Genomic DNA, 18,354 nt, shown 5'->3' on the forward strand with positions numbered 1-18,354 from the left:
GTATGGAAGGGAAGCCCCATGTCTTAGCAAATGCCTCACCCAGACTCCCACATATGAGTCATTCTTCATTAGTAAAGTGTAAGTGTATGGCCAGGGTCTTCCTTCTCCCCTTAGGGAATGTGTCTTAGTCAGGGTTCTATTGCTGCTATGAAACACTACGACCAAAACACGAGTTCAAGTTGGGGAGGAAAGGGTTTATTGGGCTTACATTTCCACACTGTAGTCCATAACTGAAGGAGGCCAGGAGAGGAATCCAAACAGCAGGAGCCCAGAAACAGGAGCTGGCTTAGAGGCCACAGAAGGGTGCTGCGTACTGGCTTGTTCAATAGAGCTGGCTCAGTCTATTCTCTTATAGAACCCAGGACTCACCAACCATCCCAGAGGTGGTACCACCCACAAGGAGCTGGGCCCTCTCCCATCAACCATTAATAAAGAAAATTCTCTACAGCAGTGGTTTGCCACCTGTGGATTGAGATTTCTTTGACAAATCTCTGTCTTGAAAAATATTTACATTACATTTCATAAAGTAGCAAAATTACAGTTAGGAAGAAACGGTGAAAATAAGTTTGTGGTTGTTGTTGTTGGTGGTGGTGGTGGTGGTGGCGGTGGTGGTAGTGGTGGTGGTAGTGGTGGTGGTAGTGGTGGTGGTAGTGGTGGTGGTGTGCATGCGTACATGCATGCATGTGTGTTACCACAACATGTAGAATTATATTAAAGGGTCGCAACGTTAGGAAGGTTGAGAACCTCTGTTCCACAGGCTAGCTCACTGCCCTACAGGCTAGCTCACTTCTCTACAGGCTAGCCCATTGCTTGACCTTATAGGTATTTTCTCAGTTGAGGGTCCCTCTTCTCAGATGACTATGGTTTGTGTCAAGTTTACGTAAATCTAGCCAGCAGACCGTGAAGTAAGGAGGCAATTTAGCCAGAAGTAGAGGAGAGGAGAGGAGAGGATCCTTGCTGCTACCTTGGGCTTTTGTGATCTTGTAGCAGCCCAAGGAACAGACCACAGGCCTGAGACCATTCTCCCACTTCTCAGGGGTCTATGTGAAGTGAAAGGTAAGTTGCTGTCTTGGCCGACAGTGCCACTTATCTTGTAGCTCCCAGTTTAATAAGCTGTGCATATATCTTCTTCTCTGGGGGACAGTGACAAGAGCTACTCAGGTGAGTCTGATGACTTACAAGGAGTGGAAAGAAAGCAAGGCTCTAGATAGGCCCACACCAGCTTGGGAACTTGATGGCCTTTTGTACCTCTGAGTTTAGTTGTTGGGGTCAGAGTTAGGTCCCCAGGCTACAGAGATGGCAAATTTAGCTGGGGAGTGCCCACTAGGGCTATCTGTGAGCAGCAGCTCTGCTAATGGCTACTTAGACTGGGTGGAGCATGAGAGGGGCCCACTCTGTGGTCCAGGATACAGTGTGGTTGATAGCTGAGCAAAAGGCTCCTGGCCCTTAGGTCCATGCGTATGTTTCCGTTCTCCCTATTTCTTCTATTGAGGGTTCAGGTATCCAGGAGAAGAGGATGGGCCTTAGTAGGAGGAGAGGAAGGTAGCACACTGAACCTTCGAGAAGGGCAGCCTGGGCCAGGGGTAGGCTGCGTATTCCTTCCTCAGCTTGCCACCTGGAATCTAGCTATTGGAAGGTGTGATGAGGGCTTCCCTTGCTTACAGCTTCTCTCGCTTGGTACTTGCTATGCATCTGCAGGGTCTGTCCAGTAAGGAACCAATAGGACATTACATGGTCCTAAAAGTCCTTGTCGCCTAGAGGGACAAAGTGGTCATATGAGAACAATTGGTATGGGCCCTGGAGATAGGAAGGAAGGAGAGGAGAGATGTGGTATCTCTGTCCCTGAGGTAAAGAAGGGCTGGCTCTCTTTATGGAGGAAGGAACACTTAGCAAGGATGTGAAGATTGGCATTAGGGCTTGTCAGACAGAAAAAAAGATCAGTCTCTAGGAATCTAGCTGAGAGGAATGGTACCAGGGCCAGGGAGAGATGATGAGTCATGAGGCACAGGCAGCTTGGGGCTACTCTAGGCAGTAGTGAGGACCATGGGTTCCTGTTCCTTTTTCTTCCTTCAGACAGGCCCTTCTTCACTCTGTGGTGCTTCCTTACACAGTTTATTCTCTTTCCACTGCCTTGGTATGGGATGAATCCTCCTGCTCTCCTGCCATGATGCTTCCACAATATGCAAGGCTTCTCCATGATCTCACCCCCCATTATAACAGCCCTGTAAGGCAGCTGTTGTTATCCTAGGGGACCAGAGGCCTGACATTCAAGCATCTGACCACTGTCCCTTCCCACTGGCCCTTCCTGGAAGAACCATCTCCCCCAATCCTTTGTAGATGTCCTCAGCTACATTTCGACCTTTTGGAGGCCCAGGTTCACCATAGGCTCTTGGCTGTGACATGAATGGTTGAGGTGGCAGGAATTGTGACCTCTCAGTCATTGTTTTCCTGTTTTTAATTATTGTGATTGTAGGAAAAAGGAAGTGACATTTACTACATGCCAGAGGCTTTATATAGTTTATCTCACTCTGTTCTCACAGTAACCCATAACAGGAGACACAACCATGCTCATGTGACCTTTGGGGATATAGACTCCCAAAAAGGGACAAGTTTTAAATGGCAGCCTTTGGGCTTGAACCCAGTCCTCACCGACTTAGAGCCCAGATTCTCTCAGCTGTATCACAGCTGCCTGTCTCACTGCAGAAACTCACCTTGGAGTAGGTTGGGGGTGCAGGAGTGAAGCTATTGGAGGGGGCATAAGAGCTCACCCAGGAGCATGGTTCTGCAGAGCCCAAATACTAGTGCTTAGGCAGAAAAGGGATGGCTGATTTCTGTTCACATAAGGCTTTCAAAGATAAGTGTCAGGAACCAACCACCTTTGTTCCCATCCCAGAAGTTCCCAGAGATCACTAATCTTTCCCTGGTCTCGTATTCCATCAGTGTGGACTCAGGCTGTGAGAGAGGAAGAGGTTGGTCACTTGGTTACGCTGAGGTTGAGCTCGCCACCAACCTGCCTTGTTCAGGTAGATGGACCAGAGATGGGACCTTGTCTCTACACTACAGGAGTCTATTATTTCCCTATCTATTTAGAAGTTTCTGTGCCTAATGCCACGTTCACATGGGAGACTTTTGGGTAAAGGGACAAGCTGGCTGGAGCCGGGGTTGGTAGAAACTGGGTGGGGCTCCAGGGGTTTGGCTTGCCTGGAGCTGGCTGGCTAGGCTAATGTCTGGCTGTGTGTCAGACCACATAGCACATTTGCACTGCCCACAGTGTGGCCACACAACAATGAAGTCCAGTCTTTTCTTGGGACTTCAGTTTCCCCATCAGTGAGAGCTGAAGGTCCTGCCCTCCTGGACTCCCGAAGCTTTTGAGAGAAGAATGCATTGGAAGGATCTGCAGCTACAGATCCTATCCTGTGTTGTCATCTTGTTCCACAGCAGAAACATCAACGACTGTGAGATGTATGGAAAGGCAGAGGTCTGAAACTGGCCTAAGGCCTTAAATCTTGCGTGGTAGCCATCACCAGCTTGGACCAGTCCTCCTCTAGAGCCTACATTGAGCCCTGGGGGATCTTCTGGCCATGAGGCTCTCTTGTTTTATTCTTTCCCACTGGTCAGTGGTGCAGGGACCTCCAGATGGTGAAAAGATTTGAGGGGCTTGGTCTTTGCTGGCCTCCCAAGAAGTGCTCCCTGTTGCCCTTTGCTACTAGGTGACCCAGATACCCACAGGGCAGATCCCTGGGTCCTGACCCATTACTCCCAAGTGCTGAGGTGTTGGGAGCAGGGCATCTGTTCCCGAGTCCCACCTGCCATAGTCAGGTTCGCCGAGGCTCTCCCACTGTGTGCTTATTGGCTTTGCAGTACAGGAAAGCAGTTAGCTGGAGGGGCCTGAAGCACACACACAACAGCTTCTAGCACATGGCACAGATGGACGCTGGCCTCTTAGCTTTTATAGCTCAGAATCCTAGGGAATTATGGAGGAAGCTAATCTTTGCCTTCACCATAGAAACTCTGTCCTTGGCTTCTATAAGGTGGACTTCTGCACAGGAGATTTTGAAAGAGAGCTTCAAGTCTACAGTGACATTGGAAGTCACTTCTTAGTATCCTAGGCTGGTGCTAACAAGGCTGGGGACACATTGATACAGAATACAGATACATTGAATACAGAACCTTTTTCTTACAACTCTGCAGGGTGGTGGGGTCAGGACCACCCTACTGGCTTCATTTTAATATAAGCACCTATTTAAAGGCCTTTACTTTCCCAAGGTGCATGTTGTGAGGGTGTCATAGTTGATTAGGACTCTGTGTGTGCGTGCGTGTGTGTGTGTGTGTGTGTGTGTACAAGTTACCATACTGAGGATTCAACTGAGCCTCACATTTGGTAGACAAATGCTCTAATACTGAGCTAAATAATTCTTTTCCATTTTTAACTTTGAAACAGTCTTATTCTCACCTGGCTGACATTGGATTTTCTTTTCTTTCTTTTGTCTTTTTAATTTTTTTGTTTGTTTTTTAAGATAGGATTTGGTCCTCAAACTCAGAGATCTGCCTGCCTTTGCCGAAGTGCTGGGATTAAAGATGTGAACCACAGCACTGGTTTGACCTTAGACTTTCTGTCCTCCTGCCTCTGCCTTCTGAGAAACTGGGACTGTAAGCAGGCTTGCTTCTTCATGCTGGGTTCAATGTATGGATTTGGGGAGACATAATTCAGCCTAAGACCATTTTGCTCCAGAACGGGAGACTGAGACCGAGGGAGAAACATTTATTATACATCGAGCTGGAGCTAGAACTAGGCCTTCATCAGGCTTCCATGTAGGCTGAGCTCTTGTGTAGCCAAAGCAGAGGAAGATGGCCTCTGACCCAGGACTCCTCACACGTGGGCCCTTGTCAGAACTCCCCAGGGGAGGACTGGGCATCGCCATTTGCCAGAGTTGTAAATCTCTTAAGCCATAAGCTGCTCCTTGGCGTCTCCCGGGTGCCCTAATGTGAAATACACATGTCCCTCCCTTTTAAGATCCAGGCAACTTCTGAATTTCCCATCGTGTTTGCACCTAAGGATGCAATTACCATTTCCTCCCATTGTCCGTTCTGCTAGTCCCTCTTCTCCCAGCTGACGCAGGCTTTGAGCCCGCTGGGTGAACACGCGGCAGAGAGCTTATGAAGATCGGGCTGCTTCTGAAAGCCACAGGTGGCCGGCGGCCAGTGATGCTTATCAGTCCCCCCAGGACTGCTTTGAGGTTATTTTCTTCTCGTCAGAAGACGTTGTATATGCCACAGAGAACGTTTCCATCAATTCTTCTGCCTCAGCTAGTGCCAACCCAGCACTGTGCTTGCCATGAGTCACCCCTTGCTGGCTCTCTCCCAGGCAGGCTGGTCTGCTCTGGTGGGCAAGCCCTAGAGACCTTCCCAGAGGACCCTGGGCCTTCATAGTTCTTTACAGGTCTCTGTCATTCTACATGAAGACTATCTTCTGAGCATCAATTCCCCATTTCAATTTGACTATCAGTTATAACCCCCCCCACACACACACACTCGAGCACACACACACTTACTTTTTTTTTTTTTTTTTTGTAGAGGATGATGGAGTTTGAGTTTGTGAAGTTATCTGAGAAGGAAGAGGACTGGAGTGTACATTTTGAGGACCTTAGACTTGTAGCATCTATTGAGACCAGGTTCTTCTTTGTCTTTCACTAGAAGGAAAAACATGTTCAGTCACTGAGCCCTTGTTACCCTTGGCCCCAGCTCAGTGCTTCTTCTGGGTTGTGGATCTAGGAAGCAGACCAGTGCCTGGGCATAGTGCAAGGTGGGTAGTATGCATTCAGGTCTGTGTGTAGCCGGAGAGGCCTAAGAGCCAGGCTCTCCCCTTACCTGCTCCCAGTGGCCCCTTGAATGAGTTTCTTTCAACATCTTTGAAATAGATGTAAGTCCTTCTTGCCTGGGGGCCTTCTGCTGTGCGTGGTCAATGCCCAGTGCTAGCTAACCAGTTCTAGGGCACATAGCATTGGTGCCTCCAGAGGGACCTGCTTTAGGATGCCCTAAGGACTAGAATCCTAGCAGTAGGATTATGGTGAAGGCAAGGAGGGCTTGAGGCTGGGCATGGAGACTTTCATGTTTCCTCATGGCCAGCTGTCACCCCTCATGGGTGAGGGTCCCCGTCACCATGGGTATCCTGAGCTGATCTTTCAGCTTATACCCATTTATTCTAGTTTGAAGAATTTCTTTTGGTAAAGAGACTCTGTGCTGTTTGAGGTTCTGTCCCAAGTTCAGAACCACATAGGTAACAGGAGGGGTACCCAGGTCTTGGACACTAGCTGCCAGAGTTTCCCATTATCCCATCATCCATGAGCAAAGTACCTTTGGCAAGTTAGCTGTTTCCTTGAGATAGGGTTTTCTTGTGTGGTCTCAGGGAATCTTGGGAGTTGTAGTGCCCAAGACAAAAGCTGTGCTCAGGTGGCAATGGCTATTGTCATGGCCTCAAGCAGGCTTTCCATGGTAGGCTAACTTCTATGGCCAACAGTGCCCTACCATAGACAGGATCAGTTTAAATGAGGAATGTATGATTTGGCTTATGGTTCTGGGAGTTGAGGGTCTGTGTCTCATGACTCATGGCAGAGTCATGAGGAGGTAAAGGGACCACACAAAAGCAAAGGGAGTATATGTATGCCTCCTCTTCCCTCTCCCTCTCCCTCCCTCTTCTCCCCACTTCCTGTCTCCTTTCCTTTTCCACTCTCTCCCCTCTCCCCTCTGTCTCACCTCATCAGGATTCAACCACAGTGGCTTCATCCTAATGACTTTACCTAATCGTAGTCTAATCCCAAATCCTCAATTCTAAACACCATAGTTACTAAGATTCTACCTTCTTGGGCTGGGGAGATGGCTCAGATGATAAAGTCCATACTACTTAAGTGTGAAGACCCTAGATCCCTAGTATTCATATAAAAAAAGCCATGTGTGGCTGTGAAAAGCTGTAATCCCACCACTGAGAAGGCAGAAGGATCCCTGTGGTTCCACAGTGGAGAGAGGGACCTCCACTGGCCAGCCAGTCTGGCCAAATTGGGGAGCCCTAGGTTCAGTGAGAGACCCTGAGTAAAAGAGAAAATTTGAATAAGACAGTGCCACCCACACACGTATAGTCAACACTACCTGGTCTTAGTGGGCTATCATGAAGTTGGCAAGGGTGTGACTGGAGGATCTGGGAGGAGCTAGGACCAAAGGGCATAGATATCATATTTCATTGTGTAAGCAAATGTTTTAAAAGATAAGGGAGAGGCTGTCAAGATGGCTCAGTGGGAAAGAGCACTTGCCATTAAGCCTAGTGACCTGAGTTCAATCCCTGGTCCCACATGGAGGAAAGAAAGAACTGACTCTTGTTGGTTGACACTAGTCCTCTGATTCACTGTGGCAGGTGCTTGCATGTGCATGTATGTGTGTGTCCTCACATGCTAATGCCTCTCTCTTTCATGCTTTCTAGTGTCCGCCAGGACTTTGATGTCCCCACCAGCCATCTCATTGGAGCTCACGGATACTGCACACAGGTCAGGAGGCAGTGGGGCCCTCAGAGGGGAAGCCAGGTAGCCTTCCCCATCCTGAGTTAGTTACTTTCTTTGTTCTTTGTCTGATCAAACACTCCCAAGCAGCTTTCTTGAGCCCGCCTCTTCTGGGCTTCACTGTCATGGAGACCTGGGAAGAAAGAAAGCTCAGTTCGCTTTCCATATTTAGCACACTTCCTGCTGACTGGTGTTCTTAGAGCCACGGGGATGCAGAAGAGGGGGAACATAAGTTCCACTTAAGTGCTGAACTGCACAGAGCCCAGGCTGAACCCTGGGTCGCAGCATACATTGATTGCACTTACAGTGAGCATTGCCTTTGCAATCGCCCTTCCCTCTGTATCTTTACCAAAAAAAGCCCTGTTGGGGACCAGAGACCCTGACCTCACTTGTCATTCATACTCCCTGTCAGGTAAGGCTACTAAAGATCATCATTAGCCTCTCTAGTCTGCATGGAGTCAGCTCCCTTTCTCAAGGGCCCTAAGAATGGCCGTGTGGGTCAGATTAACCTGTTGTCTCTGGGGATGTAGGAGCCAGAACTCACAGTCTTCTGCCCCAGTTGGGGAACCAGGTGTTCTGGGATTTGGACTCACTTGTGCCTAACCCTGGAAACCTACCTTCGTCCCATGCAGGGACAAGTTTGAGGTCTGGTGTAAACACCCACAGAGGGGTGAGGGGTTGGCTTCTACTCCTCCCTGGAAGAAGGCCATTGAGATTGTCTGCTCTTCTGGCTTGTCTGGTGGCCTTGCTCTTCTTCTAGGTTCCCTTTTCCCCTCAAGGGAGCTTACCCTTGTCAGGAGGCAGGGTATAGGGGTAGAGAATGGAGCTGCCTAGGTGGAGAGGTGCAGAGAAGGTTAGACCAGCATCATCCAGGTCTGGGTTCAAGCCTGTTCTCGCTACACTCACAGAGGGAAGTGAGGTGTCTTCCTAGTTTTCTAAGCCTGAGTTTCCTTCCTATGGAAGAGGCATCTGGCCCTGTCCATAGCTGCCGAGTTTTGATTTGCACTGCAGTCCCTGTGGGTCATGTTAAAAAGCAGGCTCTGACTCAGGCAGGGATGAGGCTAGGCCTAGGGAATTTCTTCTTCATCTTCTTCTTGTTCTTTTAAGACTTTCTTGCTATGTAACCCAGGCTGGCCTTGCATTCCAGACCCTCCAGTCCCAGCCCCTTTTAGTGCTAGGACTGCAACCATGCACACCTCACCCCAGCCCCATGGAGACCGAATGTCTAAAAGTCTCCCTGGGAAGAAACACACATCCAGAGCACACACTTTGAGTAGCAATGGACTGGATGGTGGCTAAGCTTTGCTTTGGACTGGATGGGCAGCAGGAGGTACGTGCTGCTCCTATCTCAAGAAGACTTCCTACTGGGATGAGTGTTTTGAACACTTCCCAGCTGGAAGAGCAGGGGGCCTTTCTTCTCATTGAAAACCAGATGGAAAAACTTTCCAAAAAAAAACCCACAAAAACCAAGACCATACTTTTCTTAGTAGCCTCTGACCTGAGGTACAGTATCTCAGAGCAGTTATTTCCTTTGAATTATTTTGTCATTTCCCCTGCAAGGACACAATGAGGCCCTTCACTGTCTCCTTCTAATGAAGGCCCCCTTGGTGGCCATCAGTGGAGGCTTAACTGTCACTGGGGCAGGGGTGTTTGTGTCATTTACACGGAACATTAATTTCACAATTCAAGGGAAAACACTTCTGTGAACTCTGCCCTGCAGAGCATAGGTTGGGTAGAGGTGGAAACCCCATTGCAGTGGGCTATGAGACAGCTAGGTGCTTGCTTGCCTCGTTGGTTATGCTAGCCTTCCTGAGGGAGGAGAGCACAGGGGGACTGCTTGTCTGAATGCTCGGGGTGGGTTAATCAGAGTTCATTCCCAAAGAGTCCTCAGAAGCTGCCACCTTTCAGCTGGAGTGTTTGTCTCGGTGGGATTGCCACCAGGGTAGCAAGGGTGGCACGGACACTGCACTCAGCAGATGTCAGTGAAGGTTCAGCCCAGTCACTTTTAGGCTACATGGCCAGGACAAGTCCTTTCTCATCCATCAGGCCCAGTTTCTTTATTCCAACTATTGATGGCATATAGGGGTGTCCAGCTCCTGATCACTGCAGTACAACTCCCAGAGATGGATCCTCCTGGAGATTCCACACAGTTACAGACACTGAGTTCAGGTCTGAGGTTATACATTAGGAGCTTGGCTGGGTGTGAGGCATGAGCCACAGGTCCCTGGATACCTACTCTCTGAGGCAAGCTCAACATCACCTTCTCGATGCCCTCTCTGCCTTGCCCCACCCTGCTTTCCTTAGCATCACCATGAGACCCTAGTAAGACCAGGTCACCTCTTTGGTACTGCAGTGTCAGGGTTGCCTGGCTTCCTGGCTATAGATGTGCTGAGTCCTGTGAGATGTTATCGTTGAGGGAAGCTGGGTGAAGGGTACACAGGAACTCTCTGGACTATTTTTGCAACTTCCATTGAGTCTAATGTCATTTCAAACATTAAAATGCTTATTTTTAAAAACACTGTTTTTCAAGACTCTCCCAGAGGTCACTCTCCAACAAAGGTGTTCTTGCTTGGCTATGGAACTATGTGTCTTTGTGGGGCAGGGAACACTGTGCACACATTTTTATAGCCCTATTCATATCCTACATTAGGTTTATACCTCACAGATACATTCTTGACGTCCCTAGCTGGCCTGGATGGAGCATGTAGCTGTGTTGTAGCCTCTCTAAGCTCCCCCAAGTACTGACTTAGGACAGGCTCTTGTGTACAGTCTTTGTTTAAGAAATGCTTGTAGCTAGATTGCTGAATCCCTCCAAATGCTTTGATGGAAGCAGTTGGCAGATTTTTCCATCAGAGCTGGTGGAAAAGTCAAGCCTCTATTGTCCTAGTTCTGCACTCTGTTTCTCGCCTTCCTTGGTTTCTTTTCTCCTCCACCCCTTTTCCCTTGTTCTCAGCCTCCCGTCCGCCTTCCCAAGGCTGATTTCAGAGATTTGACCCAGCTTCCCTTTCTCTCATCAACAGGAACTTGTCAATCTTCTCCTGACCGGGAGAGCCGTGTCTAATGTTTTCAATGATGTAGTGGAGCTGGACTCAGGCGATGGGAACATCACGCTTCTCCGAGGCATTGAGGCACGCAGTGACATCGGTTTCTTATCTCTCTTTGAACACTACAATGTGTGCCAGGTACCCAAATGCACTCCAGAACCTCAGTGGCCTTATTCCCTGGACCCATGAGATGGATGACACGGAGGAAGGGAAGCTAGGCTCTGTTCCCAAAGCTGGCTGGAGTTCAGGTCCTGCCTGAGTACTGAGCACTGAGTACTGAGAAATGTGACTTTGCTGACTATGCCACAGATACTTCAGACTCAAAGAGCAGATTCTGGGCTCCGGGAAGGAGAGCTGAAAAGAACTTGTAAGGGTTCATAATGTGCATCAGAGTAGCCGCTTCTGGTGTGTGTGTGTGTGTGTGTGTGTGTGTTTGTACAAGCATGTGTATCTCTCGTCATTTTCATGCATATGTGCAATGGGTTGAGGGAGGGAAGAGCTTGGGGTCTTAGACTTTGCATTACTTTCTTAGGGCTGCCACGACAAGAGAGGTGCTTTCGTTAATAGTCCTAGACCTCAGTGGTCCCAGACCAAGGTGTGAATTGGTTGTGTTTCCTCTGAAGGCCATAGGGAGAACCCGTTGATGTCTCCCTTGACTTGTGGCATATGTCAGCACTCTGTGGTGTCTATAGATGCAGCATTCCATGCTATGCTCGTGCTGCCACTTGGCTACTTGCTCCTTACGTCTCTGTTTCTGAGGAGTACAATTGGATGAAGGGCACACTGCTCCAGTCTGACCTCATCTTAAGCAGTGCCATGTATGGCAACCCCCGTTCCCAGTAAGATCCTCTTCAGAGACACTTAGGGCTTGCATGTTCTTTGAGGGGACACAGCTTAGCCCATGCAGCCCATTTGGCCTGTTTGCTGGGCGTGTTCCACTGCCCCCCGTCTTGCTGAGAAAGAGAACTTGCAAAGGCCCACACTCTAAATGAATGTGGTGTGGCACGGTGACTGCGCCATGGCTGGCCACAGGTGCTCTGGGTCAGACCTGCTGCCTCAACTGCATTCAGACCTTCTCAGAATTCACTCTTAGTGGCTCCATAGCATCCACTGTTCTGTGACTGGGGATGAGTGGGGTACTGTTCTGAGGTTAATGGGAGACTGCTGATACCACTCAGATACCAAGAAGGCGTAGATGAGGCTTCATCGTTGCCACAAACTGGAAGCAGTCTCCCATATGGGCTCCTAGAGTGTTAGGTAATTGACTTCGCAAGCTGGGACTTTTGTTCCACTCTTCCTGTGTGACTGGTTATTTAGGTATGCTGTCCCTTGATCATGGGATGATGTGCCTCTTCCTGACCCCTATCTGAATGACACCCAGTTCACAGAATGCAGATGTGTGGGCTCTAACTGCCTGGAGAGGAAAGGGGACAATTCCTTTCTGGTTGTGTTGCTGTCAGGAGTAAGGCAGCAATTTGACCATGTGGCCTAGGAGAAGCACCGAGAGCCTGGTAGGCTCTAATACTCTCTGGCCTGACAATCTGCAGGTTGAACAGGATACGCTTGGCCAGTTTCATAGACTCCATGCTAAGCATGAGCCCTGATGTCTTCCTATGGTCCAGGCTGCCTGGGAAAAAAATAACCTGTTTTGATTTGATCAGTAGAGAGCAAATGGTGAGAAAAACAGTCAAGATCATTCTTTCTTCGGAAAACCATGGGCCCAGTAGCTGTTTTCTTGTAAATTCCTTGAACCCATATGGGCCATTTGCTGGCCAAGTTTGGGAGTATTGTCCCGTGTGGGGGATAGAATCTTTCCTGTGCTGTACCATGACAAGCCCACTAAAGAAAGGATTCTAGATGTGCTTGCTTTTCCTCTTAAGAAGTCATCAAGGCTGGGCCTTGGCCTCTTCTACTCCCAAAGACCCAGGGCGTGGAAACCTTCATCTTAACACTGTGTCTTGGCCCTTCTGTCAGTCACACTCAAGGAAGCTAAACACTCAAGGCCTGGACGGAGACAAATTCTTGGCCTAGCTGGCCCCATTTACTGAATAGCATTAGCATAGCCATGAGGAAGACCCAGTATTTGAATATCATTGATCCTGACACCCCCACTTCTCATGCTGTCACTTCACTAAAGCAGTACAATCTTTAAAAGCATAGTTGCAATCACACCATTCTATGCTTAAAAGTGAAGGGCTCTTCAGTTTCCAGGATTGTCATGAGCTACGTTGTGTCCGGTAAAATTCATATGTGAAGTCCTGACCCCCGGGACCTCTGAACAGGGGGGTATTTGGTGATGGTATTTAAGAAGGTGATTAAGTTAGAACGAGGTCACCAGGATGGCCCTAATCCACACAACAGCGTCATCATAAGAAGAGATTAGTGCATAGACACAGAGAGACCTTGTGAGGCACAGAGCGCCAGTCTGCCAGAAGCTGGAGAGAGCTATCTCTGGCAAACAGTCCTGATGACGCCTTGATTTCAGAATGCTCCCGAATTCTGAGAAAATAAGCTTCTGTTGTTTAAGCCACACATTCTGTGGTCTTCGCTGTTGTGCCTGAGCACGAACAGCTAAAGCAGAGATTAAATCCCGAGCGTCCATGCCCTGCGGACCCCCCAGAGATGGCCCTTCCCTCTTCATTTAGCTCCCGATGCTGGGCCTTTAGCAACAACTGCCTCTTTGGGGTCGTTTCTTCCTCTGGGCCTCTGCTGTCCCCTCCAACTCCCCTGCCTAAGCTTTACCTTAATGTTTCTTTCTGAGAGGAAAGTCTTTGTAACCTCCGCCATCCCCCTGAGTAGAGTTCTCTCACCTTGTCACCTTCCCTCCAAACACCTGACTCCTTTGTAGGCCTTTCCTTGATCGAAGCATCGTATTTTATTGCCTCTAGGATGGCCGTTTCCTCACATTTCAGCCCTTCTGAAGTGATAACACGCTGTTCCAGTTAGTAGTGGGTCACACGCAGTCAGCGGCTGCCTCTGTTGGTTACAGGAGACATGGTGGTGACCGACAGGGTGAGGTGCTGCACGTTTATATTCCTTTGAGAGTATACTCGTTTGAGAGAGAGAAATCATCTCTCTGCTGGCTTCATTGATCTCATTTTCTCTAGCACTGTGTCCCTGTACTCTTTTGTGTTGCTGAGGATAAAGTGTGATTACATCAAATGAATGCAACCATCATAGACAGGAAGGCCATTCTGCTTGTGGTCAAGTGCTGATCCTTGAGAACAAGCACTTGAATGCGGCAGTCGGTACTGGCTGGAGCCGCTCCCCACTTCTGTGTGAGATTAAGATCCAGGTTTAAAATGCACCCCTGAGAACAAGCAAGATGGCTCAGCAGGTAAAGCGCTTGCCACCAAACCCCGACCCAAGTTCAAATCCCAAAACCCATGTGGTAGAAGGAAGGTAAGGAGTCTCCTCACTGTTCTCTGATGTTCACGTATCTGTGTGCGTGAACATACAAAATAACATACAAACAAAATAACACACATACAAAATAACTAAATGTTTAGGAAATATTAAAAATACCCCTTAAATTTCATATGTGGATGCAATGACCTATTGAAAAATAAACATAAGCCAACTGAAAAACACTATAGTCATCTTTTGAAAGCTTACAAAGATGATTGGGTATAGTATACACACACACAATGCACACACGCACACACACACACACACACACACACACACACACACACACACAAATAAAAAACATTCTTGATAAAGACAATGCAAAACCCAAAAAGATACTTTTCCCAAAAAAACAAGAAAAACAAAACAAAACAAAACAAAAAAAAAACCCAACAACGTGAAACTATCAAGGACTAAACATAACCAAGGTAATATAAGATTTCTAGTTAATCTTCTGAAATACATAAAAGATCAGAGTAACATATCAAGTCTGAGTTTCAGTATGATAAATATACTACTTTCCCTAAACTGAAAATTAAAAATGCCAAACAGGACTTGGACATAACTCATTGTAGAGCACTGGTCTATCACACTCAAGATACTAGATTAAGACCCCAGCGCATCAAGGGAAGAAAATCTCAAAGGGTTTGCAAAAGTGTTTATCTAAGAAAGAAAAAGTGCCCAGGAGGACCCAGGTAGTCAGAAGTGCATAGTGGAGTTTGCAACCACCAGCGCATACAATGAAACGTAGGCACGATAGATAAATGGATGGACGAAAACACACACAAATACATGCACACACCCACAATGGATAGATGGCAAATTAATGGAGGTTAGTTCACTTAATATAAAATATTACAGGAGATCTAAGTGTGTGATATATACCTGCTATTCTAGCTCTTAGGAATCTAGAATTTTAAGGCCAACCTAGGCTACATGTGGATTTCCTGTCTCCATATAACAACATACAAACAACTACACCCCAGAAAACAAGACTGAAAATAAACCCAAACAACACAGCCCCAGAGAAGGTTGTGGCAGTTGATTTGATAAAAATCTAGAAGTCTGCCAGTCATTTGGCAAATACATATGTGAAAACTTGCTCCCATCACATCACCTTAACAATCAAGATTAAACCAGCTGGGGTTGGGGATTTAGCTCAGTAGTAGAGCAAAGGTTGCCTAGGAAGCGCAAAGCCTTGGGTTCGGTCCCCAGCTCCGAGGAGGGGGGATTAAACCAGCTTCACAGTCTCCGTGAGAGCGAGAGAATGAGATATAAAGGGCACAAAAGCTTGTGAGGATGCGAAGGGAGCTGGCCTTTGTGGCCAAAGCTGGTGGAGGGAGACTTTGACATGATAGCACATTAAAAGGTAGGATCCTTGACCTCAAAACGTCGACTCTGGAAGCTATTCTCCTGAGAAATAGTACATCCTAAAGCACGTTTGTGGCTCAGAAGACGCCCATTTGCATGTTCTGAATCGATCATTGTTAAGGCCATTCTTACTAACTTGGACAGGGTTTGTCAAAACTCACAGCATAGATGTGGTGTGGAAAAATTTGAACGGCATTCAGTAAAATCTCAGGAGCTAGAAGTGTGGCTCAGTGGCAGAGCGCAGGCTTACCATAATCTTCTAAGTTTATTCCTCAACCGTAGAAATAAGTTTAAAAGTTCAGAACAATAAAAACAAACAAATGCAGTTTATTATAGGGTAGCATGGCCCACAAGAGAGAGCCTGGCTTGCACTAAGAAAATGGCACACCCAGCTCCCTAAGACCCCTAAGGAAGTTTCTCTGGAAAATGTCTCCTTGTGGAAAAGGCTTGTGAATGAGTACACTCATTTCTAAGCCCTCTGGGCAGCTGTTTTGCTCTTAATCTTTTGACTGTTGTTTATAAATGGCAATCCGCCCTCTGTCCCTCATTTGGAAAATTCAGGAGCTGATGGCACCCAGGCCTGCCCATGGCTGGCTTGAGGCGCTTTCCCGGCTGTTCTGAGTGAGCATAGAGCCAGGCAACGTCTCCCAAGAAAAGGCTCTTCTGAGCACAGAAAGGAAGCAAGCTTATATAAGGGTTAGGTGGGGGTCAGGCAAGCCCTAATGTTCCATATCTCAGGAGGAGTGATCTTGCCATCCAGGTGAGTGTTGCAATGGCTGAGCGGAGAGGGGGTTTATTGTAGATAAGAAAGCAACTAGTACTTTGTGAATGTGGTCCCTACACTCCACTTAATAGGCAAGTCCTTCATGGGGGACATTCTGAGCACAGCCCCTCTATCCCAGGCACTTGTAGCTCAGCATTACCCCAAGGTGGGACCTGCCTTGCCACTCTTCTGTGGTGGGCCCTAGAGCAGGTGTGCCCTTCTCCCTGTTGGGAAAAAAGCTTAAATCTTTCCTTAATCGAAACAGAGACTGTAAAGACCGGAGCAGCAAATATCCCATCTCCTAGGGGAGGCTGTGGATTAGGCGGGACCAGCTCAGCATTGCTGAGTAACAGTATTGGCAGACGAGGTGCTGCCTGAGACACTCACAGAAGTGTACTCTAAGCCACAGGGCTCAGAAAGCAGTTATCTCTTTGCAGGAAGCATCATGCCAGTGTTCTGGGTGGGGGTCTCTGTTTTGTTCCCATCACACTTGGCCAGCCATAGGAGTCCTTGTCTAGCAGTCACCAGAGCCTTTTTGTTCCATGTTCTGGTGCTGCCCCAGCCTCATGCGCTAGGCTCCCTTTACCAAATAGCCAGCTATACCCTGACCCTCCCCTCTTTGCTCCCCAGGGCTCCCAATCCTACCTGTCTTGAAAGCACAAATCTAATTGAAGTCCAGTATGATTCCTGAGGACCTCCAGTTTTCAACCATTTGCTGGCACACTGATCAGGCTCATGGTAGTGGAGCATGTGTTGAGTGGTAGCACAAGGCAAATGACGCACTATGGTGCTGTGGTTGAGGGAGCAGTTGCTCGGTGACATGCCCCTGGGAATTGGAAGAAGCCAATGATAACCCGCTCTCTGACTGAGTGAGTAGTTGAGGTGACAAAGCTCTCAGAAGGGAGGACAAAGAATGAGAAGGCCCACAGGTCGGTGAGCTGAATGACTGAGGAGCTCAGCAAGAATCAGGAGGCCATGCCTGAGATACACACGAGTGAGCTGTATGAGAGACAGGCGGAGAAGAGAGAGTTAGATAACTGGTTGTGGCATGGATGTCACTTGGGACCAATGGGTGTGTGTGTGTGTGTGTGTGTGTGTGTGTGTGTGTGTGTGTGTGTGTGTGTGTAGGAGGCTGTGTGTGAGTTCCCTGTGATTCTTGTAGTGGGCTGGTCAGCTCTAGAAGGTGGGCCTGTGGTCTGGGCAGAAGGAAGGGGTTGTTAGCATCGCCCCAAGGATCTCTGAGAAGCAAGCTTTGCCTCAGCTGGTCAGTATGTTACCTCAAGTCATTCTGTCCTTCAGGTTGGCTGCTTCCTGAAGACCCCAAGGTTCCCCATCTGGGTGGTCTGCAGTGAGAGCCACTTCAGCATCCTCTTCAGCCTACAGCCAGAGCTCTTGTGCGACTGGAAGTCTGAGCGGCTCTTTGACCTGTATTATTATGATGGCTTGGCCAACCAGCAGGAGGAGATACGGCTGACTGTTGGTGAGACACCCTAATTCATCGCCTCAGGGAGCCCCTGGCTGTTCCAGAACCAGCCTTAACATACCTTCTTGGGATAATCATGGGTAGCCAGAGAGTGATGCTAGCCTGGCTGTCCTGCAAGGGAGGGCTGTGGGCTTTGAGCACTTGATGACACTAGGAACGGAAGATGACATATGGGCAAGTGCCCTGTAAGCTATGCTGATATGTTCCGATTTGCTTTTAAGGCAGTAGGGAGTCATAGGAGGTTTTAGGGTAGAGGAATAATGAGACCACAATTGTTTTTAGAAAACATATTTTGGTAACTGAAGTAAGTAAGGCATGGATTTGGTGAAGGCTGGAGGAGAGAGTCCAGAGCACTGCCTTGGTAAGAATCAATGACCAAGAAGGGTGGAGGATCCAGTCAAGCTGAAGATGGGTCCATAATACACAAGGGTTGGTTGGGTCCTTGGAGTTGCCCATACTGGCCGCAGGGTCAGTGCATATCCCTGAGATGACATAGTGCTTTTTCCTCTCCTTCCTAGATACCACCAAGACTGCCCCAGAGGACAACTGCAGTGACCTTGTCCCTCCTCTTGAGCTCTGTATCAGAACCAAGTGAGTGGGGCTGCCTCTAACTTCATAAACCTCACCCCATGAGGCCAGGATGTGCATTGGCTGGGGATAGTAAGCCTGTAGACAGGAAGACAGACAGCTTCCTGGGTGGCCTGACTTAGAGAGCTGTGGTCAGGTAATTCCATGCAG

The 18,354-nt window shown here is 48.3% G+C and overlaps 1 protein-coding gene across 2 annotated transcripts in view; it reads left to right on the forward strand.

The window, feature by feature from the left end:
- Mindy4 (MINDY lysine 48 deubiquitinase 4) overlaps positions 1 to 18,354 on the forward strand; it is a 110,978-nt gene that overhangs the window by 80,608 nt on the left and 12,016 nt on the right. For both annotated transcript variants that reach the window (NR_197244.1, NM_001431721.1), the window contains 4 exon segments: positions 7,472 to 7,535; positions 10,568 to 10,729; positions 17,433 to 17,613; positions 18,135 to 18,207. Coding sequence is in view for 1 of the 2 variants with exons in the window: in NM_001431721.1 (NP_001418650.1) it covers positions 7,472 to 7,535; positions 10,568 to 10,729; positions 17,433 to 17,613; positions 18,135 to 18,207 (480 nt within the window). In the remaining variant the exon portion in view is untranslated.

The sequence above is a fragment of the Rattus norvegicus genome, chromosome 4 (genome assembly GCF_021556685.1).
Source record: "Rattus norvegicus strain SHRSP/BbbUtx chromosome 4, alternate assembly SHRSP_T2T, whole genome shotgun sequence".
Taxonomy (NCBI): domain Eukaryota; kingdom Metazoa; phylum Chordata; class Mammalia; order Rodentia; family Muridae; genus Rattus; species Rattus norvegicus.